The 24,157-nt window shown below is 34.1% G+C and overlaps 2 protein-coding genes across 3 annotated transcripts in view; one reads left to right on the plus strand and one right to left on the minus strand.

The window, feature by feature from the left end:
* The window catches only part of LOC144970971 (phosphatidylinositol 4,5-bisphosphate 3-kinase catalytic subunit delta isoform-like), a 33,367-nt gene extending 19,225 nt beyond the window's left edge, over positions 1 to 14,142 (minus strand). Inside the window, exons 1-8 of one of the 2 annotated variants that reach the window (XM_078911201.1) lie at positions 13,422 to 14,142; positions 5,745 to 5,916; positions 3,299 to 3,394; positions 2,538 to 2,670; positions 1,927 to 2,027; positions 1,505 to 1,630; positions 426 to 602; positions 1 to 39 (exon numbers count right to left, since the gene is read on the minus strand). The exon at positions 1 to 39 is cut by the window's left edge and continues 31 nt beyond it. In XM_078911201.1, coding sequence (XP_078767327.1) covers positions 1 to 39; positions 426 to 602; positions 1,505 to 1,630; positions 1,927 to 2,027; positions 2,538 to 2,670; positions 3,299 to 3,394; positions 5,745 to 5,906 — 834 coding nt within the window. In that variant the 5' untranslated portion in view covers positions 5,907 to 5,916; positions 13,422 to 14,142. The remainder of the gene's footprint in view (positions 40 to 425; positions 603 to 1,504; positions 1,631 to 1,926; positions 2,028 to 2,537; positions 2,671 to 3,298; positions 3,395 to 5,744; positions 5,917 to 13,421) is intronic. The other variant, XM_078911200.1, reaches the window with a different exon arrangement.
* Positions 14,143 to 14,180: 38 nt separating this feature from the next.
* Positions 14,181 to 23,861, plus strand: LOC144970973 (signal peptidase complex subunit 1-like). The gene is made up of 4 exons (XM_078911202.1): positions 14,181 to 14,391; positions 16,978 to 17,037; positions 20,058 to 20,144; positions 21,206 to 23,861. Exons 1-4 carry the CDS (start codon positions 14,335 to 14,337, stop codon positions 21,347 to 21,349), a joined length of 348 nt encoding a protein of 115 aa, XP_078767328.1. The 5' UTR covers positions 14,181 to 14,334; the 3' UTR covers positions 21,350 to 23,861.
* The last annotated feature ends 296 nt before the right edge of the window (positions 23,862 to 24,157 follow it).

Here is a 24,157-nt window from a genome sequence, read left to right on the forward strand (position 1 = left end):
CTGGGGAGCTGTGTTCTTTACAAGACATTGATAAATATACTGAAAAAAAAAACGAGAAGAGATATTGACAAAGCTAAAAAACTAAAATGTTCTCTCAATAAATATGGGTGAAAAGATTGTCTTTTAATCGTTAACATTTTCTAGGCATTTGTGTTGCATTTTCAAAATGTATCATGTGATTTTAAAACTGGAGATCAAAATTAAAATTAAAATAAATATTTGCTTATACAACATGTTAATCAATGACAACAAAACTGCAAAACAAAACAAAAAACAATTACAAGTTATGACATACCAGCTTATACATTCTAAGGGAAAAAAGATGTCTAAATAATGTATTGTCAACACTTTCTAAATGCTCAAATTAATTCCAATTCTACAGCCACTCTCGGCTCAACAAACTGCATTATAAGAAAGGTACCAACCTTAAATTGAATAAGTGAGTAGTCCCCGTATATATATTCTTCTTGACCAATGACCTTCAGAATGTACATTTGAGGGTCTTCTCCCTTGTTCCCTGATGACTTGGATCTCTTGTTGACAGCCTCTCGTACCACATCATGAGGTTGGCCTTGTAGGTTTACTCGTAGTTTGTGGTACATCTGAACCAATAAAGAAGATAAGGACATTAGAGACATCTGAACCAATATAGAAATTAAGGACATTGGAGACATCTGAACCAATATAGAAGGTAAGGACATTGGAGTAAATAAAAGGTAATCATCAATTGTTTTCATCATGATTTAATTGTCATATTTCAATAATGTTAATTATCATATCTCTGAATCTGAGTTTTTATAACATGCCCTATCTTAATAAATGGGTGATGTTCTAATGTAACTAATACATTTTTGGTTAAACCAAATTCCCAATTGAGGAGAAACATAAAAATTAAAAAATTCCCTTTATTCATCCCATGGGGGAAATTTGTCTCTAGGGTCTATTCCAAGGAAAAGTGGAATAACCCAGGCATCAGCCGCATTGCTTGCATGCAGCACTGCAAATTGAGCGAGGATGAGGTGACTTGCTCAGGGTCACACAGTGCAGTAGCTGGTAATCAAACTCGGTACCATTCGGATACGAAGCAAAGACCGTACCACTGAGTCACGCTGCCCCAATTTGACTGTTCCTCCAAGATTTGGAATAAATTGGCTAAACTACAATTATTTTTAGGAACTAGAGGGTTGCCTTTATTCAGGACATATAAACATTTTTCGTTGAAAAAAAACAATTTAAAAAAAGAACACCATCTCCATATAAAACATATGCCAGCCCCCCCCCCCCCCCCCCCCAAAAATAAAAATAACACGCAATATTTAAAGTATAAAAATTTAGCATATAACTTTCCATACATTTGGATTGACTGCTCAAATTATGTAGAATCATTTCCATTGGGGTTTTTTGTTTAAATGGGGGAACTATATCTAAAAAGTTCCTTTGTTAACAGCTCAAAATCTATCCTTTTATTCTTTACTTAAATCAGAGAGAATGATTGTTAACTTACACCAGTGTCATGAAAACCAACATCAACAACAATGAAGCCATCATTGTTTCCTTTTAACTGAGGAGGAATGACTGTGGAACTACGCAAACGCAATGGATATCTCCATTGAAACTTTTCAATTGGTGTCTGAAAAAAACAATGTAAAAAATAAAGTTGAATAAAATTGATACAAAAACTTTGGTGTCCAATTATGCAAGATAATGACTGAAATGGGCAGGAGTGGAATTTTCAAAATTAATAATTCCTGAAGGATAAAATTATAATCTATTTTGTTTTGAATTGAATCATCTGTTACTATGTAATAATTTTTAAGATTTTAACTAATATTATTTATAAAATTAGATTTGCTTTTCTGTTTAATCAGTAATCAGACTTTGTCTTAAATAAGAAAGTCACATGAAAGGAAGCAAATTTATCCATACCTGGGCCCTTCTCTGGACTGTGATTTCTTTACATATTCCGTCCATTTTCTGTTTAAAATGACTGATCTCTGCCCTGTGAAATGACTCTTGCTTTTCCAACCCTGAGAAAAATCATAGACCGCAAATATCTCAGTGGTTCAGAAGAAAAATGCAATTTTAAATAAATTGTGCTGCATATGTAATCATATTTAAAAAATATGGATCACTCTCATTTTAAATCATACATTAGTTTTCTTTTTATTAATAATAACTTTTTTTAACTGATGACAAGTCAAAACAACAAATGTCAGATATTAACTATTATTAAAGAAGTATAACTATATCTAATACATAAATATGTCTATAATTCGAAAACACAGCACCCAGAATGTTGTAAAGCAACCAGTAGCAATATTAATATTTTATTGTCACAATTTGACACAATTGCTATGATCTTTCAGGTTGTCTATTTTTTAAAGACATCAAGCATGCAACATTTCCCTCATATTCAGATACTATAGACTCACTATCATTTTCTCATTTTGATATTAGAGACTTCTTCTCCAGCACATGTTTCTAATCAAGTATCAAAATTTTACCTGATATGATTTAATATTATGAGATGATCTTACCACGGCCAATGAGGTTATTTATTTTCTTGTCAAGTGTTTTCCCTTTGTTGTCACCTTTGGTTTTCACGAGTTGAAACAATGCAAGAAATGGCTGAACTTCTTCAATATTCTGGCTTTCATCAAGTACCTCCTCCTGTACGTTTTGATGAATATATGAATATGATAATTTTCTTGTAAATCAATATATCAAAACTGGGGTGAGTAAAAAATCCACTATACATTTTAAAATAAGTAATATATACAGCTGCATCTAAATACAAACCAGGTAGTCTGGGTATCAAATTTTCAACATTCCTCCTCATGATTCAGCCATCTTTACTCATTTTTCCCAAATAAATTCCGCTTATTGCAAAAAAACTACCTGTTGGTATCAAGCTTTTGAGATCTTTAACGATGCACTATCAAGACAGAACCAAAGTTTTTTTTGGGGTTCCCCCCCCCCCCCCCCTTTTTTTTTTTTTTTTTGGGATGAGCACATCAACAGCAATATTCAGTAACTGCGTTGATTTATTTGCAAGAAGATGAAAAAGACCATAGCTCTTAGCTTACTCCTCACTTTTTTCTAACCAGATGGCCATTCAGAGTGGAATTTGTTTCACTTATTTCGAGTCACAAGAGAGTATAGCACTTTGGGGAAATTGGCGAGACTGGTAGCCTTTATATGTCTGGGGGTCCAAACATATTATAAGTAAAGTTTTTAATTTATTCTTGGACTATTACTTTCTCAACAAATGGTTGTTTCCCCCCCCCCCCCCACCTACCTTTTCTCCCAATTTGTTGATAAACATGAAGCTGTATGAATCCTCTGGTAGTAAACAGTGGGCCAATGGATATTCGTGAACTTCCCTCCATATTTTCTAAAACAAAACAAAAACAAAAAATGATATGTGAAAAATCAGCATAATAATAAGAAGGAGGAAGTTATTTTAATAGAATTATTTGTATATTTCAATCAAAAATAATCCAACCACTGAAAATGGTAAAACAAATGAAAAATAAAGATTGACTTTATCCGTGCTTTCAGTGAGATTTAACATAATGTAAATGATACAAACAAAAAAACTTAAGCTTTTATATAGTGTATTTGCCACTAAACCTGCTCAAAGCTCTCTACAAGGGGTGTGTGTGGATGTGTTTGTGTGTATGTGTATGTGTTTGTGTGTGTATATGTTTATTTATTAATTTGTTTACTTATTTTCTTTTTTTTTTCTTTATTTTTGTTATTGGCATTGTGAAGCGCTATTGAGCATTGTAAATGGATAATGGTACTATATAAATTTTTCATTACATTACATTACAAATCAACATTGCACCTATTCCCTTAGCCGCAAGGTGTATTTGCAACATTATAAGTAAGACAATAAAAATATATGATATCAACCAATATGATTTGATAAAATGAATAATAATATTTCGGAAACTACATGCCTAAGTAGACCACCTGTATGTATGCGCGCGCGCGCACAAACACACACACACACACAGGGATACCATAAGCATGGGCCAAAGTTGGCAACGGTCACTTCACCTGAAAGTGCCATACACAAAAAACCTGAAACAATCTTGCATTGTCGTCGTCGTCGTAGTAGTAGTAGTAGTAGTAGTAGTAGTAGTAGTAGTAGTAGTAGTAGTAGTAGTAGTAGTAGTAGTAGTAGTAGTAGTAGTAGTAGTATGTAGTAGTAGTAGTAGTAGTAGTAGTGTAGTAGTAGTATAGTAGTAGTAGTAGTAGTAGTAGTAGTAGTAGTAGTAGTAGTATAGTAGTAGTAGTAGTAGTAGTAGTAGTAGTATAGTAGTAGTAGTAGTAGTAGTTAGTAGTGTAGTAGTAGTAGTAGTAGTAGTAGTAGTAGTAGTAGTAGTAGTAGTAGTAGTAGTAGTAGTAGTAGTAGTAGTAGTAGTAGTAGTAGTAGTAGTAGTAGTAGTAGTAGTAGTAGTAGTAGTAGTAGTAGTAGTATAGTAGTAGTAGTAGTAGTAGTAGTAGTAGTATAGTAGTAGTAGTAGTAGTAGTATAGTAGTAGTAGTAGTAGTAGTAGTAGTAGTAGTAGTAGTAGTAGTAGATAGTAGTAGTAGTAGTAGTAGTAGTAGTAGTAGTAGTAGTAGTAGTAGTAGTAGTAGTAGTAGTAGTAGTATAGTAGTAGTAGTAGTAGTAGTAGTAGTAGTAGTAGTAGTTAGTAGTAGTAGTAGTAGTAGTAGTAGTAGTAGTAGTAGTAGTAGTAGTAGTAGTAGTAGTAGTAGTAGTAGTAGTAGTAGTTAGTAGTAGTAGTAGTAGTAGTAGTAGTAGTAAGTAGTAGTAGTAGTAGTATAGAGTAGTAGTAGTAGTAGTAGTAGTAGTAGTAGTAGTAGTAGTATAGTAGATAGTAGTAGTATAGTAGTAGTAGTAGTTAGTAGTAGTAGTAGTAGTAGTAGTAGTAGTAGTAGTAGTATGTAGTAGTAGTAGTAGTAGTAGTAGTAGTAGTAGTATGTAGTAGTAGTAGTAGTAGTAGTAGTAGTATAGTAGTAGTAGTAGTAGTAGTAGTAGTAGTAGTAGTAGTAGTAGTAGTAGTAGTAGTAGTAGTAGTAGTAGTAGTAGTAGTAGTAGTCAAGTGGTGGTCGGTGATACAGTAAATGATGATTGGTAATGGTGGAAAATGCGGGTGAATTATCAACTCCCTCACCGGCAAAAGTATCAATTAACTGGCAAGACAGTCTTAGAAATTCTCATTCACCAGCATTCCGTCGTATGCTGGCAAACTTTGACCCATGACCATAAGGTAAATTTTTTAAAGCCTGAACTCCAAATCAAAGTTAAGTATTATGTTCAGTAGGGCTTCGAAAAAAAAATCAAAAATGGAATACTGTAGTAAAACACTTAAAGTTTCTGAACATTAACTTTTGAGTTGCTTGAATTTTTTGTTTATTCAAAAAAACAATTTTTTAAAGATAATTATATAGGCTAAATAATGAGAAAACAAATTACATGCCATTCCTGTGATGCATGTCACTTTGCATGTGGTCATAGCTATGCCTGCAGTTGGTAGTGCCACTACCTTAAATTGTGATCAAATGTAAAATCCAATGTAATCGAAATTGAACTTATTTGGTCGCAGGATTTAGGTGCACAAGTCATTAATGTATCATTTTTCAAACTTTGACAACTGATACCAAGTTTAAAATGAATTTTATGTTTCATATAAATCAAGAATACAAAGAATTTTTTGAAATAATACTTACACGTTTGATTTGATCTAAAGGTGAACTATAATCAACTGAGAGAGGCAAAAAGATGCCATTTGGAAACAGAAAATCAACTTGAATGTGATTTGTTTCATCAACCATGGATTTGATGCCTGCAGTGAAATTTTCTGCGCATAGGTCGTGGTAGTGGTAGGCCATTCTTGGTGATCTGAGTGAGAACAAGAAATTTATTTTATGACAAGTGTCGATGACAAAACAGATGGGCCTTGGCAAAAAAAGATAGTATAGGCCTAGTTTATCATTTTCAATAATCTTTTCAATTGATACACTCTCTTAAACACCTCCCACTTCATGACTGTTTTGTCAGAGATTAGTTTTTCTCAATTATATTTGCACTGACATGAATCTGGTTATTGTCTCCGAATTACCTTTGGTTAAGACAGACAAATTTTTTGCCTTTTTATGCCAGATTTTTGTCATATCAATGTCCAATAATTTATGATAAATGAAATTCTCTTAATTGTGACATTTTGATTCTTTAAATCAATAGCATTTAAAATAAAGCGGTTCACTCCTCATATTCACAAGAGGCAGATATGATGTGACTCTTAAAGACAAGAGGAAAAGAAAAATGTTGTGATTATAGACAAATGCTTAGAGATCAATAAAAGAAAATCTCTTATTGACAGACATGTCTCAGAATAATGAAAAGGGCCTCTGTATATTATTTTCAGATAAACATTTTTGAAACTTTGATATTTTAACTTCAACATAATTTCAAGAATATAAAAACTTTAATAATACACAGAAATCTGAAAGGAAATAAATCGTGTCAATGAAATGCGGATAAAACAGCAAATTAGTGAAGGGATTCTGCTATATTATATGCATTAACTCTTTAAGATTCAACCCGACAAAAACCGACAACGGCATAATATTCATGGGCGGGGTAGCCAAAACTGGCCTCAGTAAGTAAAATCCAATCGTTGTGAAGGAAATTACAGGCCCTGTCACTGTCGCAGGATGTTTTCAGCTTTGATTTTTATAAATTTGCCAACAGAAAAGTAAATATGTTTCAGAAATTGCGATTTGGATCCTATTTTATTTGCGGGTGAAAATCATTGACATTGCACTTTGTTTGGTAAAAATCGGTAAAAAATTACGACTTTGGTGATGAAAATGACTTTGAAGACAATTATTGTAAACATTAAAAAATATTATGAATAATTTATAACTCCCTTATTTGTGGGTCGATTTTGTCATTCGAGGTATCAATTTTATTGTAATAAAGAGATAGGAACTTCAGAGTATTTTTTCTGATGTGAAATTATTACTTTGTAATTTTAGCACCAAGAAAAATAGTCGGTAAATAAATTTGTTACACCTCTTTGATTTACCACCACTGTCCATTCGTGTAGAATTGTGAATCAAGCGTTTCAAAGTCTTCGACCAATCATAGGCTATCTATCCAGCTGGCCGAAACAAAGATGCTTCTCCCCGTCAATGTATTACGCTATTGTTATGCAAGGAATATAGCACCTTTTTGAGTAGGCCTAAAAGCTAAAATCTAAAAGTAAAAAATATAATTCTGAGGAATTTGAAAGTCACATTGCTGAAATCAGCTTGAAAAAAGAAGTACATTGGTCTTTGTTTCAGAAAAATCGGTTGAAAACCAACTGTTTTACGAATAAATTTGATTTAAAAAATTGCTTTTGTTTATTTTAGCTTTTTTAGCAACTTTTTTATTTATCGGTCGATTTTCTTGATTTTTATATCATTCTTTATATCTCAAAGAGACGAGATCAGTGATATACTTTGTTTCTTTCAAATGTAACTAGAACATAGTTTGGCTTTTTTACCTATCACCATGCCTGGATAATTTATTCATCAACGTGGCGATTGTGACGCAACTATTCCATGGCCGTCTTCCACTGCCTCAACGATGATTCAATTCATTGTTGACGGCTGTTGACACTTGAGCTATCAGAACGACCAATCGTTGAAGGGTCAAGCTGCTCAGTAGCCAATCATTCTTCGGTCAAAAAACTTAAGAACTCACGAGAACAAAAGTTTGAAATTTGGTGATGGACGGACCTATGAAATCGTTTCTGGGCGGAGTTTAGCCATGAGTGACCGTAGAAAACGAAAATGCGACTGCAGATATCAAAGAGTAGGCTTATATCATCAAAGGATGTCTACATGATTGACATGGCCATATAGGGAACTCATTATCTACTCCCCCAAAAAGAATCTGAACACGAGAGGGTTAAATGTGTATATCCAGTCACATAGATTGAGGGGCTAAATTGATTAGAGTTGACAGTGTGGGTTCAAATCACTTTGATGCCATTTTTTCCCCTGTAAATTTGCCTCCTATAGGTTTATATCATGATGCAAATGTAAATATTCCTCCCCTCTTTTTTTTTAAATTGTTAATTTTATGTCAACATACAAGTCTCTTATGATAGCAGAGAATGAATTGAACACTTTGAGTCGCTCAGATCCATATTATTATTGTTATTATTATTATTATTATTATTATTATTATTATCATTATTATTATTATTATTATTATTATTATTATTATTATTATCATTATTATTATTATCATTATTATTATTAATATTATTATTATTATTATTATCATTATTATTATTATATTATTATCATTATTATTTTTATTATTATTATTATTATTATTATCATTATTATTATTATTATCATCATCATCATCATCATCATCATCATCATCATCATCATCATCATCATCATCATCATCATCATCATCATCATCATCTTCATCATCATCATTATTATTATTATCATCATAACCATTGTGATTGACATTTAGTCATAAAGGAATAAAACACGGGAAGAATCAGGGTTCCTGAAATAATTTATTTCAAGCCTAAAAGAAAGAAAGAAAAGAGAGAAAAAAAATCTAGCTCAGAAACATAGCAAATAAACAAAGCCTAAAACAAAATATAGCTCAAAAACATAAAATAATGAATTTTTTTAAATCTTGCTCAAAAACAAAACAAACAATCCAATTTTAAAATATATCACCTAGAAACAAAAGATTAAATGGACCAAAATTTCCTCTCCCATTGATCCCCAAAAGTAATAATCATTGAAGGCTGCGCGTCAAAACCAGCTCATGTAAAATATGGTAGCCCAAGGTACTGTTCTTGAACCAGTGCTGTTTAATAATTAACATCAACGACATGCCTGTTGGTCTATATTTATGTCTATTTGCTGATGACAGTTACACCTTTATACAGGGGGGGGGGGGGGGGGGGGGGGGAAGAAAGAAAAAAAGGCCAATAGAGAATTGGTGGATAGTGAGAAAAAATTTAGCGCTTGAAGACCTGACACATTACACTGATGTGAAGACAGCTGGCTCATTAGTAAAATAATCCAACCTCCACCCATTTCCTTGAGATAGTGTTTATTATAAGTTTAAATTTTTAAAAGGGAAAAGAAAAGATCAATAGAATTGATCCATGGACTGATTTGATTAATGGGTAGGCTTTCCGTAAGCTCCTCGAGGTAGTATCTCTTTCAATTAGTATTTTCACCTTGGATCTTCTTTCTGGTGTTTATTTATTCAATTTATCAATATATAGAAGCAAATTTTAAAACTCTAGAACAACTTTGATAGATTAGTGAAAGTTTAACATTTCCTAATATGACCACAGTTTTGGTTCTCCGCCGCCATTTTGTTGTGGAAGTATTGAAAGGTAGTGCAAAGCAGTCCTATTGGTCAGATTCAGCGTGGGTTACGCAACTGGATGCGTGGGTTGACGGAGGCAGGAAGCAATAACAAACCCACATGGTTGCCATTACCTCCACCATCATTCTCGCTCACGGTTTGTGGAAAGCACTTCATTACAGGCACGTAATAGTGAATCTAGTTTTTGTTTTGAACATTTCTATTATTATTTTCTGTAAATTGACCCATATTAAAAGAAACATACAAACAAAAAAGGCAATGACCAGTCACTAACAATGCCGTGTAGTGTGTAGACAGTAACACAGTACGGTGAACATGACTGACACTGACATTGGGGTCGGAATGTCGGAACCCATGAGTCGTTCGCAACTCTGCCTCACGTATTCATTTAATCAGTCAATTTAATTTTTATTAAGCTTGCGTAAAACATACAAACAAAAAAGACATGACCAGTCACTAACAATGCAGTGTAGTGTGTAGACAGTAACACGGTACGGTGAACATGAATGACACTGGGATCGGAATGTCGGAACCCAGTAGTCGTTCGCAACTCAGCCTCGCGTACTCATTTAATCAGTCAATTTAATTTTCATTTAGCTTGCCTATTCTTCAAGTTTATGTTATATTCACCTTTTCTATTTAAAAAGGGTAATCCAAACAGACCATAAACGATTTTATAATAAGCCGACTTCAACTTCCATCACACACAAACTTATTTTGGGTGTTGTTTTTTTTAACCAAACCGTTTGACTCAAATTAAAGCTTCGGCATTGGATAAGGAGCGAGGTTCCTGTTGCCATCTTGCTTAGTTTATACAGAGACTGGGTTGCCACCTTGGCTGTTCTTGATAAATAGTAAAATAGTACAACCTTGTGCAATATGAGAGAGAGAGAGAGAGAGAGAAATTTTGAACAAAAAACGAATCTCTCTCTCATCCTCTCTCTCTCTCTCTTTCTCTCTCTCTCTCTCTCTCTCTCTCTCTCTCTCTCTCTCTCTCTCTCTTCCTATTTCATCTGTCACACTGTTTGACAATCTTCATCACCTGGCTCACTTGTACTTGTAATATCGGGTGTGAGGTAAAATTTTGAACAATTATTATTATTTATAAAATGCAGAATCTTTTCAAATAAACGGATAAAATAGAGATTAATTCTAATCGAACAGTGGAACACAAAGGCAGAATTTGCGAACAATCTAACACATAAGTGTCGTGGTCTTATTTATAAAATGCAGAAACTTTGCAAATAAACGGATAGACTAGATGTTATTTCGATTCGAAAAGTGGAACACAATAGGAAAATTTGCGAATACCCAGTCCAGACATAAGCGTTATGGTCTTATTTATAAAGTGCAGAATCTTTGCAAATAAACGGATAAAATAGTGATTAATTCGATTCGAAAAGTGGAACACATAAGCAGAATTTGCGAATGCCCGGTCCAGACATAAGCGTTATGGTCTTATTTATAAAGTGCAGAAACTTTGCAAATAAACGGATAGACTAGATGTTATTTCGATTCGAAAAGTGGAACACAATAGGAAAATTTGCGAATACCCAGTCCAGACATAAGCGTTATGGTCTTATTTATAAAGTGCAGAATCTTTTCAAATAAACGGATAAAATAGAGATTAATTCTAATCGAACAGTGGAACACAAAGGCAGAATTTGCGAACAATCTAACACATAAGTGTCGTGGTCTTATTTATAAAATCCAGAAACTTTGCAAATAAACGGATAAAATAGAGATTAATTCGATTCGAAAAGTGGAACACATAAGCAGAATTTGCGAATGCCCGGTCCAGACATAAGCGTTATGGTCTTATTTATAAAGTGCAGAAACTTTGCAAATAAACGGATAGACTAGATGTTATTTCGATTCGAAAAGTGGAACACAATAGGAAAATTGGCGAATACCCAGTCCAGACATAAGCGTTATGGTCTTATTTATAAAGTGCAGAAACTTTGCAAATAAACGGATAAGATAGAGATTAATTCGATTCGAAAGTGGAATGCAAATGCAGAAGTTGTGAATACCCGGTCCAGACATAAGCGTTATGGTCTTATTTATAAAGTGCAGAAACTTTGCAAATAAACGGACAAGATAGAGATTAATTCGATTCAAAAGTGGAATGCAAATGCAGAAGTTGTGAATACCCGGTCCAGGCATAAGCGTCATGGTCTTGTTTAAATGAAACAATGCAGTTTAAAAAAATTTATGGTCATTGAGTAATTAAGCTAAATATGCGGAGTTCAAATAGATAACTTGATCTGTGAAATTTTTTATAATTAGCTGTTTTTATTCTCCATCATTTAGATTATGTGATTAAGTTTATAATTGAAATACAAACTTTTTCTCACTTATCAATGTTTTGCAATAAAGGAGAGTGTGAGTGAACCTGTGCAAAGAAAATTATTTGATAGAGTGATATTTATCATGCTTTTCAGTTTGTAGTTGAATTCTAGAATGGATTCTTTATAGTTCTCATTGATTGTATGTCAGTATGTCAGTCTTTAGGACACCGATTACCCTAATGCGGTCACAATTTACAATGTGACGGCCACAAGCCCGTTAAACGCAGAGTGGGGTATTGTTGTTTGCAAGTAATGCTATAGTTTTAATAGGATATCTGTCTCCTATTAAAATACATTCCTGTGTTGGATTTTGGATTAAATTCATGTCTTCTTCGGATTATGGGATATTTAATTTTCATGGATTGTGATTGTGATTTTCAAGACTATTAATGTAAGTAAATGCCCAAATAGATATTTTTATTCATTTATTCTTTATTTTTATTTTTTTAGTTTTGTTTTGTTTTGAAGCATTTATTATAAGAAATAATGTACATATGCACTTATACACCAAAGACTGCTTTCAACTGCTTATTATTATTATTATTATTATTTATTATTATTATTATTATTATTATTATTATTATTATTATTATTAATATTATTATAATATAATAATAATAATAATAATAATAATAATAATAATAATAATAATAATAATAATAATAATAATAATAATAATAATAAGTGCATTGAGTGAAATCCCAATCAGGGTTGCCCAAATAAAACTGGCGCTAGAATCCCGACTACCTGTCTAAACGAATGTTGTTTGTACGATACATACTAACTACACGTTCAATATCGGGGGCAGAAAATATGCGTTTGGTTTTATGAAATTAAAACAGTAGTCCCACATTGTTCTTTGATGTTATTTGTGGTTGCATTTGCTTTGAAACTTACACATTATATTGTGTTACATTGTTTACAAAATATTTCTGGTACTCGTATGCATGTGTAGTCAACGGTCAATCGTGTTCTTTATTATTTTATTATTAATTTTGGCTTGGCATCTTACATATGTGAATTTGACAGGTTGTTATGGATGGTAATTACTCGTATAACATTAAGTGATTTTTAAACATTTTTACGGCGTTTTAAATGTCTTTCTTGCATTCATTGCCGAGCACCTCCACTTTTCTGTTACTATTTTAACGATCAGCTGATTTTCTCTTGCCTCCCCTTTAATTTCGCGGACTATTTTCAGAACGAGGCGTGGGAGTGGCTAATAGCCTATGGGTTTGTTTTTTGTTCTATTATGGGTTAGCTCGAGGTCGGAGGATTTTTTTTTCTCTATTAGTATTAGGGTTAGTTATTGGTCGAAGTTAAAGTCCTCCTAGGGTGTTTGATTTTCCTGTTAGGGTTAGTCAATGTACTAGTATACTAAGCTTTATTTTTTCTTAGAGTTAGGTATAGGAACACCTGGGTTTTTTTTTCCCTTAGCTTGAGTGGAGCTTATGGAAGGCCTCCCCAAGAAAAAATTGGAATAGACATCTTGACACCAATTATTTATTTTTTTTGTTAAATAAAATCACTTTGATGCATATAGGCATTTTCCAGATCATTTGACGAACTTTTCCCGTGAATTTCTGTGGATAAGAAAATCTCTAATTGACAGATATATGATATGCCTACCAGAATTAGTGTAGTCTGCTGAGAAACACAACAGTCAGTCAGTCATCCATATCTAATTATTACAATATGATGGCACTATTGAGTTTCGAGATGGCACTGGTGTAACTGTTATCTTTAAAAATACTGCTTCATTTCAGTCTTTATCACTGGACAGGAGGAAATGAATTCATCATTAGCGTCCGGTTAATACAAAGTTGCTGAACTGAAACCGAAGACAGCTAAGAATAAGAAGTCTGGGTCTGGTGGACTTATTTACCAGTCATAGACTACACTAGAGAGCCATAATAAAGTTTAACAACGCTTGTGCGTCTAAAAGATTAACTAAATTGTCTTAACAGATGAAAATATTGGGCAGCTTACACTTGCAGTCATTGAAAAGTTGCCGTAACTTTACATTGTTTTTCCTTTCCAATACTTTTGTGTTTTGTTGTCACTCTATGATAGAGTCTCTATCTACTAATTTTAACTTCCTCATTTAGAGGTAAACATCATGAATAACCAGTATGTCTTTACATTATCGATACCCTATAAATAGTTTTGTACAATAATAAACTGCGCCATAACATCAAAAATATTATTTTAATCAGTTTTGATTATTTTTCCTTTATTTACAAAGCCAGTTAGGGTAGAATAAAATTTTGAAACTTATTGAGAATCATGATTCTCAGTTTACCAAAAGAATACATCGATCACTATTTGGATTATTTCAACGAATGATTATTAATGGTACATAATATTCGAATGGACATAAATACGACCGTACTTCCGCCGACGTATGCTTCGTACTGCCCATTTGTCAGCTTTTACAATCCCGTCAAGAGCAGCTGTTTATTTTGAAGGGAGAAAAACAATAAATCGGTTCCCCATTATTAAAATTTTTACATTCAAATAGAAAACAAGAACAATAAATAAAATGGAATATATAATGCCTTTCGTGCCAGATGCAATAAAAAATATCCCCACGCATATGGTAAGTTGGTAAACTAAATACTAAAACCATCACTTGTCAACCGGTTGAAGTGTCAGTGTAAGAAGTGTAAGTCGTTTATACCAGTTGAGTGTGTAAGTGTAAGTAAGAGTCAAGAGTAAGAGAACGAACATTCATTGCCATCGAGTATCTTGAGACATGCGTTGGTTGAACTTGATGAACCTCTTACTCTTGTTTTTGTGATTTTTGTTTTGATGTTTTCATGACTCCTCTCCACACCTCCTCCTGTCTCTATTATTTTCTGTGAATAGTGAATGCTTGGTTGTTTTCCTTTTCTCTTATAAGTAGGATACTGAAGTAGTAGAGTACTGTCTAGATGATAATGTGTTTGGCGACTGATGACGCCGGCGCATTTATTGAGCTATGATTGTTAGGAATGTTCAGTCTTAGACATGGCCATGGCGTACTAGTACTAAAAGAGTATTATAGTAGGGCTATAGTCTTAGACGTTTAGGATGTGAGAATGTTTTTTTAGGCTGTCCATTATCCGCAGACACCTGTCTGGGGATAATGAAAATTCGTTACCCAGACACATATTTGAAACTGCGCTCTTTTAAACAATTATCCACATTCCAGAATATGGAATGTTTCCAAATGCACATAGAAATAAGGAAAGTTAATAAAATATCTATAAAAACATAAAATTACGAAGTGGTTATTCAGAGTCGACTCTGGATAACTGTAGGCAGTTATTCAGAGTCGACTCTGGATAACTGTAGATGGTTATTCAGAGTCGACCCTGGATAACCGTGTGTACAGATATTTAGAGCCGAGTAGCCTATCGAATTATCGAGTTGAGTTCTTGCGAGATGAGTTTCTTTCAATTTGATACCAGTTTACTACGGTTATTTTGTGACTTTGGCAATTTTAGTGCCAAATTCTTAAAACTTGGCGATTTTTCAACTTCAGTCGCTTATAAATAAGAATCTTTAATCAATTGCAAAACATATTCCATCAACAAAGCAAATTTCAATTAGCTTGTAAACAATCATTTCTTAAATCGATTAGCCTAACTTATTATCTCTCTATTACCAAATGATATCTATAAACATAATATGAAGATAGAAGGGTGGCTGAGAGAGAGAGAGAATTAATTAATTTATTTTTATTTTTTTTTAAATTGTTTTATAATTAGACACAAGTTGTAATGAATTCTATTAACAAATTCAGTACAATGAAACAAAAACAAAACAAAACTTAAAAAGGAAGAAAAAAAAAAAAGACACGCTTATAAACCTTATAAAATCGCCAAATGAATGTATTATCATGTTACAGCTAAAAAGTACACAAATATTTACACCCATTTGCTCCATCCCCTTCCCTTTCGATCATCTTCTCATTCATGGCCACCGTGTGTCTTGTGCTGCCTTTGACATTTGGTGCCCGCGTGTCTAGACTAACGTCATAAATAAAGGAGTGTCAACAAAATTCATGCAACTGAGCAGAGGTGTCAAAAAATGATAGAAGGCATATTATTGTTTTTTTTCCCCCTGAACTACCAGTGAGCAGAAAATGTTTGACATGACAAAAAACAACGGAACATTTATGAACAAATCCTAAAATCCCAGAAATCCGCGGTCCCCACTATATTTTTTAAAATATTTATTTATTTATTTTTTATTTTTTTTCAAAATCTCGACAATTTTCAAAATATTGCAAATTTTGCGGCCGCAATGCAAATCACCGATGCAAAAAACTGCCATGACAGAGGAGACAAGAATATACCAAAAAGTAAAACGATTTTTTCCCGTAGGGTTAAACAGAGGTGGGAGAGAAGAAAAAAAACAGAAAAACCGTGTGGTTGGTAACTGGAAGTTCATCACTCATAACTGTCTACAGTTATTCAGAGTCGACTCCCCGACTCTGAATAACTGTCTACAGAGTGGACTCCCCGACTCTGAATAACCAATAACCGTAGACAGTTATCCAGAGTCGACTATGAATAACCGCAGCCTAAAATTAACCAACATTAAATCAGTTGTTACTACATATACACACAATATTTATTGACAAGTACATAAAATTGATGCAAATGAAAATAACTATATTGGTACGAGAATGGTAACTATCATTGTCAACACGTAATCAATTGGAAGCCCAGTTAGAGATTTAAAAGAAAAGAGTTAAAACCCTTTATAAGGAACAAAAGTCAACATGACTGAGATAGAAAGGAAAACCCTTTCCAACAACTTTTCACAATGTCCAAATAAAATCAGGGCAAGATATTTCTTATAGTTTTAAATGGGCAACAATCCTCTACAGTCACTCTGATATGGGAAAAACAGAATTTCCCATGAACTCTTCTTCTTCAATCAGTCCCACTCTCTTCCCGCACTGTGTTTTTGCAGATACATTGGAGTTAAGAGCCTGAATACCCATGGGAGACTATTCAGACTCATGTCCGAATTGACACTTCAATTACTTAATCTTTTAGCCATTATGGACTTTCAATTAGTCTCAATGTCCAATAGATATTACTATTTAAGATAAGTTTCAAATTGGTAAGTGGTGTGATTTTTCTAATTTCAAAAACAATTTGCTGATGATTGTTTTCTATATCTTTTTCAGGATTTTGAAGGCCAGAAGAAGGCAGAAAAGTCTTTCCAGGTCATAATCATTCTGTTTGCTGTGAGTATTCATTATCTTCTTTAAGGATTAATTAATATCAGTTGAGAGCAGGGCTGGCGGAGTCGGTTATTTTTAAACGGACTCCGACTCCAGCCTTGAAACCGACTCCGACTCCGACTCCTCAAGCATAGTATTAATAGGTAATAATATGCAACCAACACTCGCAGCTACTTTTAGCTTTTCCCCAGTATATGTATTATAACAATACAAGCCGCTTCATATTTGATATTGCATCATTAAAAGTACAAGCTCTTCATCATTTTTTGGCTACAGACTGATTAGCTCATTTCGAATAAACACATTAAATAATATGAAGGTTGGGTAGGAACGGTGTGTCTTTTTTACGAAACCGGCCGAAACCCGACGAATCCCGACAAAGTTATGGGAAGTAGGTGGCAGTGGGGAGTGATCCTAGAATTCAGGGAAGTGTACACCATTGGGGAGTGAACCTGGGACTGGGTTTCGGCGGGTTTCGTAAAAAAGAACTAGTGCTTTTTTACGAAACCCGCCGAAACCCGACAATATCCAGCAAAGTTATGGGAAGTAGACAACTGTGGGGAGTGAACCCAAGACTCAGGGAAGTGTACACCAGTCGGGAGTGAACCTGAGACTAAGGTTATCGGCTGGTTTTGGCGGGTTTTGTAAAAAAAGAATTAGTGCTTTATTACGAATCCCGCCGAAACCCGACAATATCCGGCAAAGTTATGGGAGTTTGGCAACAGTGGGGGGGTGTGATCCTGGGAATCAGGGCGATGTACACCAGTGGGGAGTGAACCTGGGTCTGTGTGAAAAGGATATCAGTGGGAAATAAACCTGGAATTAAAGGGAGATGGATACCATTGAAAGTTGAAGCCGGATATGGGAGTTGAGTACCAGAGGAGAATGAACCTGACACTATAGAAGGTGGGCGCCAGTGGGGAGTGAACCTGGGACTCAGGGAATTGCCCACCTCCTATAGTGTCAGGTTTCTCTCTCCTCTGGTACCCAACTCTCATACCCGGCTTCAAATTTCAATGGTATCCATCTCCCTTTAGTCCAAGGTTTATTTCCCACTGATATCCTTTTACATATTCCCAGGTTAAATCCCCACTGGTGTGCAATTCCCTGAATCCCAGGTTCACTCCCCACTGGCGCCCACCTTCTATAGTGTCAGGTTCATTCTCCTCTGCTACCCAACTCCTATAGTTCGGCTCGGATAGCCACAGTTATCCATCTCCCACAGTCCAAGGTTAACTCCCAATTGGTGTGCACTTCCCTGAGTCCCAGGTTCACTCCCCACTGGCGCCCACCTTCTATAGTGTCAGGTTCATTCTCCTCTGCTACCCAACTCCTATAGTTCGGCTCGGATAGCCACAGTTATCCATCTCCCACAGTCCAAGGTTAACTCCCAATTGGTGTGCACTTCCCTGAGTCCCAGGTTCACTCTACACTGGCGCCCATCTCCTATCGTGTCAGGTTCATTCTCCTCTGGTACTCAACTCCCATATCTGGCTTCAACTTTCAATGGTATCCATCTCCCTTTAGTCCCAGGTTTATTTCCCACTGACATCCTTTTTACACAGTCCCAGGTTCACTCCCCACTGGCGCCCACCTTCTATAGTGTCAGGTTCATTCTCCTCTGGTACTCAACTCCCATATCCGGCTTCAACTTTCAATGGTATCCATCTTCCTTTAATTCCAGGTTTATTTCCCACTGATATCCTTTTTACACAGTCCCAGGTTAACTCCTCACTGGTGTGCAATTCCTTGACTCCCAGGATCAGCCCCCACTGTTGCCAAACTCCCATAACTTTGCCGGATATTGTCGGGTTTCGGCGGGATTCGTAATAAAGCACTAATTCTTTTTTACGAAACCCGCCGAAACCGGCCGATAACCTTAGTCTCAGGTTCACTCCCGACTGGTGTACACTTCCCTGAGTCTCGGGTTCACTCCCCACAGTTGTCTACTTCCCATAACTTTGCTGGATATTGTCGGGTTTCGTAAAAAAGCACTAGTTCTTTTTTACGAAACCCGCCGAAACCCAGTTCCAGGTTCACTCCCCAATGGTGTACACTTCTCTGAGTTCTAGGATCACTCCCCACTGCCACCTACTTCCCATAACTTTGTCGGGTTTCGGCGGGTTTCGTAAAAAAGACACACCCGGTAGGAAAGGGGGTTTTGGAAGCATAGTTCACCTTTAGCTAATACCAATGTAATTATTTTCAAATTCTATAGGCCTGGATACTATCTATATCTAGTATCTAAAATATTACACATTGAATGATATAAAAATGCAAAGTCTGAAAGTGGTAAGGAGTCGGAGTCGGGACTTCTAAAACTCCGACTCCGACTCCACCCTCAAACAACCGACTCCTACCGACTCCCGACTCCGACTCGCCAGCCCTGGTTGAGAGTTGAATAAAAAACTTATGCTTCTTTTTTTTTGTTTTCTATTACTGTGAGCTAGGAATATAGATTTTTAATAGCATATTCAACAAGTCCATAATTTTTTACATCTTTTTTTAAAAAACTTATTCTATTATTAATCGCTATTGACCAGGATAAATTGTGACTTCATAAGCCTTATGCCTTTGAAGAATTACAAAATACAAATACAATCTGCAATTGTCTTAATCAATAAAAGACAATCCATTACGTAAATATAAGCTTGTTTTTTTTCCTCTCCACAGATAAGTTTATCAAAAATTTGGATTAGATCAATATTGCCTAAGCTCAATTTTCACTATTGAGAGGTTAACTTTATTTTGCAAGAATTTGAAAGATCTTTTTTTTATGGGCCATGTATCTGTGACTATTGAATTTCCAATTAGTTTGAGACCAGAGATACAGATAGAGATTGATTTTCAACCTACATATATCTATCTTCTGTTTGATTTTGTGCCCTTTGTCATACTTCTTGGTCAATCTGTTTTTAGCTCTATATCGAGAAATCAAAACATAAGAACTCAATGTATGTTAGAAAATTATTTTTGAATTGTACAACATGTTTGTTTTTTTTTTTTGGTTTTATTCTTGACAGGTTGTTGGGTTCTTATGGGGGTACATCACAGAGTATTTTTCACAGACATTATATGTATTGTTTGCTGGAGTTGTCTTTTCATCTTTGGTGAGTGGTTATAATTTTGCTTTTTTTTTTTTTTTTCGTTTTCTCTTTTCTTTAATCTTTTCTCTTTTTCTCTTTCTGTCTCTCTCTTTCTTTCTCTCTTTCTTTATTTCTCTCTTTCTTTCTTTCTTTTATTAAAATTTAATTATTTATATATTTATTAATTTAAATTTATGTTTTACACAATCATGCCTCCGAAATCAAAACATTTATTTCCAGTGTATAGTGAAGGGTGTTACGATGTTATTTATCATTGACCAGCTGTGGACTAATACCTGCAAACTCAGATAAACAAGGTTCTTCAAACCCTGAAATGAAAGAATGGTTAGTTATGGACATAAATAAATTAAGCAAAATTAACAATATTAATATGACGTTTCAACCTAGCTTGAGAAGGAGATAAATGGATTTAAAGTGTAGATCATTGGAATTGATAAAGAAGGGATTGATAGCTTTTAAATAAAACATTATAGGCTGGTACTGAAAGTTCCATGGACTGACAAAATAGTAAATTGACTCATGCTGGTCATGTCCAAGGTGTTTCAATCAAATTTAAAATATTGACTTAAGAAAATAACAAGTTCAAGCAAAACTGAACACATAAGGGCAGGTCTCCATCCTGCAAGTTGAATGAAAAAACACAAGATAATCCTTGTCTGCCAAACAAGCAAAGAAATCAATTATTTTGTAGTCAATACCTCCTTCAAAATAATTACGGTGCTTGATTGAAAAGTTGATATTTTGACATCGATGAATAATGCATTGGCATTGTGCCCAGCATTTGTAAAAGAAGCAGGTGTACAGACAAAATCATATCAAAAGAGTTGTTACTTTGTGACAAATTTGACAGAAAAATTTTCTGTAACGAGAAAAGTGGGCACTTAGACGGAATGACTAGTCAGGCTGTGGGCATTCCCAAGGAGTTGACTGTCATAGGAGCAGCAGTGGTGGTAGAAGCGTATTACTATTTAAAATTATTATTGTTGTTGTCATTATTTAATTGTTTCATTATCTATTGTTTATATGTTTTATTATCTACTGTTTATATGTTTTAAATGTTTCAGTTGACCCTGGGTCCATGGCCAATGTACAGAAAGCATCCATTGTCATGGCAACCAGCTCGTGATGAAAATGGCGAGGTCCAAACATCATCTGCATCAAGTGGAAGTTCCCAAAGCAAATCCAAGAAGAAGAAATTGAAAGATTAATGTGTGCAATGTTTAAATTTATTGACAATTGTGGTGTTTTTTTTTCATTATATTAATTACATTTGTTGATTTGCTTTATGGGTGTGGGTGTATGAAATGACATGACAAAGATTGCCTTCAACTTTACCTGCATTGATGCTTGTTGTATGTGAAATAAAATATAATGTGGAAATTATTTATTTTCTTTACTTAAACCCGTTAAACTCCATAGCTGAAATGAAAGTGAAGTGAACAGTTTGCTAAAATTCAGATGACATGGACGATTCACCCACTATATATATTATGGAAGTTCACAGTACCCATGTTATTTATCTGAAAGTCAATGTCTTGCAGAGCACCTCATTTATGAAAATGCTTTGTGTCCTTATTAATATTCATTTTACATTTTTAAATTAAATTGTTCAGAGGTCCGACATCTTGGAGAATGCCTCGTTTTAAAATTGTTTCCTGTCCTCAATATTCATTTTACGTTTGTAAAAGAGAAAATTTTCAGATACAACAATTTGAAGGGGGCAAATTTTGAAAATTCAAACATCACAGCAGTTTATTTCGTTTATTTGATATATGCAGTTTGGTGAACCATCTTCTCTGTTCACTAACAAGTCATGTTGTAAGTTAGAATGGAGTAGCAATGAAAACAATAACCGCATCAATGTTTTCTAAGGCTTCTTCTTTTTTAAAATTTTGGACAGCCCTTTCGGAGAGGACAGGTTGCGGATAAATCACTAGTGGTTATGATCACTTGACAATTTGGTTTTCAAAAGACGAACACCACAGCCTTTCAGTCGATGTGGTCTTCACATTAATCAAGGTAGTCATGATCAGGACTTCTCTTTGGAAATGGGTTCAGTAGTAATGAGGAGTAGATATTGTAAACCTTTTATGCAAATGGGATCTTTGAGCCAGAATCGATTTATCCTCTCCATGTTGTGCATTTTCCAGAAATAATCACAAGAAAATTCCAAAATGCAAAATCTAGCTCATGGCTAAATGTCTTTTACATGATGGGTTTAAAGTTGGATATTCCTTTGTTTATTTTTTTTCCATTTAAGCTTTTTAAAGCTTTCAAAAAGGATGCGATTACATTCAAATTCTTCACCTCTGCAAGAAAAAGTTATGTGAATAACTGAATAATAAAGTAATTTGTGGTTGAATGGCATGAATGTTTTGGTATAAGGTACCTGAAAATGTTCTAATCTGGAAAATTTTAAGCATTTCTTTTTTTTTGGTATACTTTTTCTCTTCTTTTTTTTTAATGTGTTTTTGTGTTTTTTGATCTTGTTGAGTGGATGTCGTTTGTTTAAAAAAAAAACATTTTAAAGAGATTATTGAAACATAATTTAAATGGTGATGGTCATGGATGAGAACATGTTACAGAATATTGAATTATTTTTTTTTAATGGAGTGCAAGTAAGGCTTCTCTTTTATTCATTTCTTTTTGAAATGTCTCACATTTTTATGAGAAATGTATGTAGAAGTTGTTGAACTTCTTCAAAGAAAACTGTGTCTTTAGCTCTCTTGATTACATCTTTTTCAAATTTAACCCCTAGTCATCTTGTGAGACATTAGTGTTTTTTAGTTAAAGCGTCTTATCTACATTTAACAGTATGTTCGAATTTTAAATCAATATTTTGTTTGTTAAATGAATATGTTTGTACAATGAAGTAAGTTCTTTGGGTTGAGGTAATTCCCACTGAGGTACTTTTGTGATTATTTAAAATCATATTCTTGTATTATGAAGCGCTATCTAGCATTTTATATGAAATTTTGGGTTATACAGATTGACTTGCTTATCATTATGCCCCCTTTAGAAATGATAAAGAACAGTTGTTAGATTCCTGTATAGACCCAAACATGCACGTTTTATATTTGAACGTAGCAACGAGAGGCACTAAATTTTATGAGGCCTTGAACTTTCATGACACAGATCGCAGACGACAGACTAAGGGAATTAATTGATTATTATTTACTATTTCTTTCATCTCTATGATCTAATTAGAATACAATCAAATGGTTTGTTTATTAATGGCATTTTCTCTGAATTAAAGGTTCCATTAAATAATTACACAATTGCTGAATTTATTCCAGAGTAATCTTTGCTGACTGTTATTTTTAAATGGGAGGTGTAACAAAATAATTTTTGAACGTATTGGTTTTCAACACTTGTTCTTGATAATAGCACTCCATAAGTCATGCTAAGGTCAAGAACTTAATGCCGAGAACCAATAAAGTTCAAAAATTGTATATTCAAAAACCAGATTCCTCCTCATTAGTATCCATGATTCTCGGTTATAATTATTGGTAGCCTCAAAAATTTGTACAGGTCAGATTGAATAAATTATGCTATATCCAAAATCTTCAGTTTCATATATGTATGAAAGTATTTAGATTATTATATTTTAATCAATATCCTTTTTATATTGTTATCTTTCATCTTGTTCGCTTTACATTTTGGTATCCAGATAAACTGTTGGTGTGAAATCGAATGAAATAAATTCACATTTGTATGTAATACTCATGGTTGGTTGTTATGAAATTCTTCCATATGTTTATTTTGTTGACAGTTGCCCAATTTGGTGCAATGATTTTACATTTACAATTATACTTACTTACCGTAAGTCCTCATGGTTGGCAGGACACTTGCTGTATCTTCTATCTCGTATTTCTGTTTTTTAACTTGCTTTATGTCTTCTGGGTGGGGTTCCTGACCTCCCATAGTGGGCAGGGGGGTACATACTGTGTCTTATATCCCCTTATAACAGTTTTCCAATATGCTTTCTGTCTTTGTCTTGGAATGAGATTACTTGG

Source organism: Berghia stephanieae, chromosome 4 (genome assembly GCF_034508935.2).
Source record: "Berghia stephanieae isolate SIO BIC M18660-M18661 chromosome 4, UCSD_Bste_1.3, whole genome shotgun sequence".
Lineage (NCBI taxonomy): Eukaryota > Metazoa > Mollusca > Gastropoda > Nudibranchia > Aeolidiidae > Berghia > Berghia stephanieae.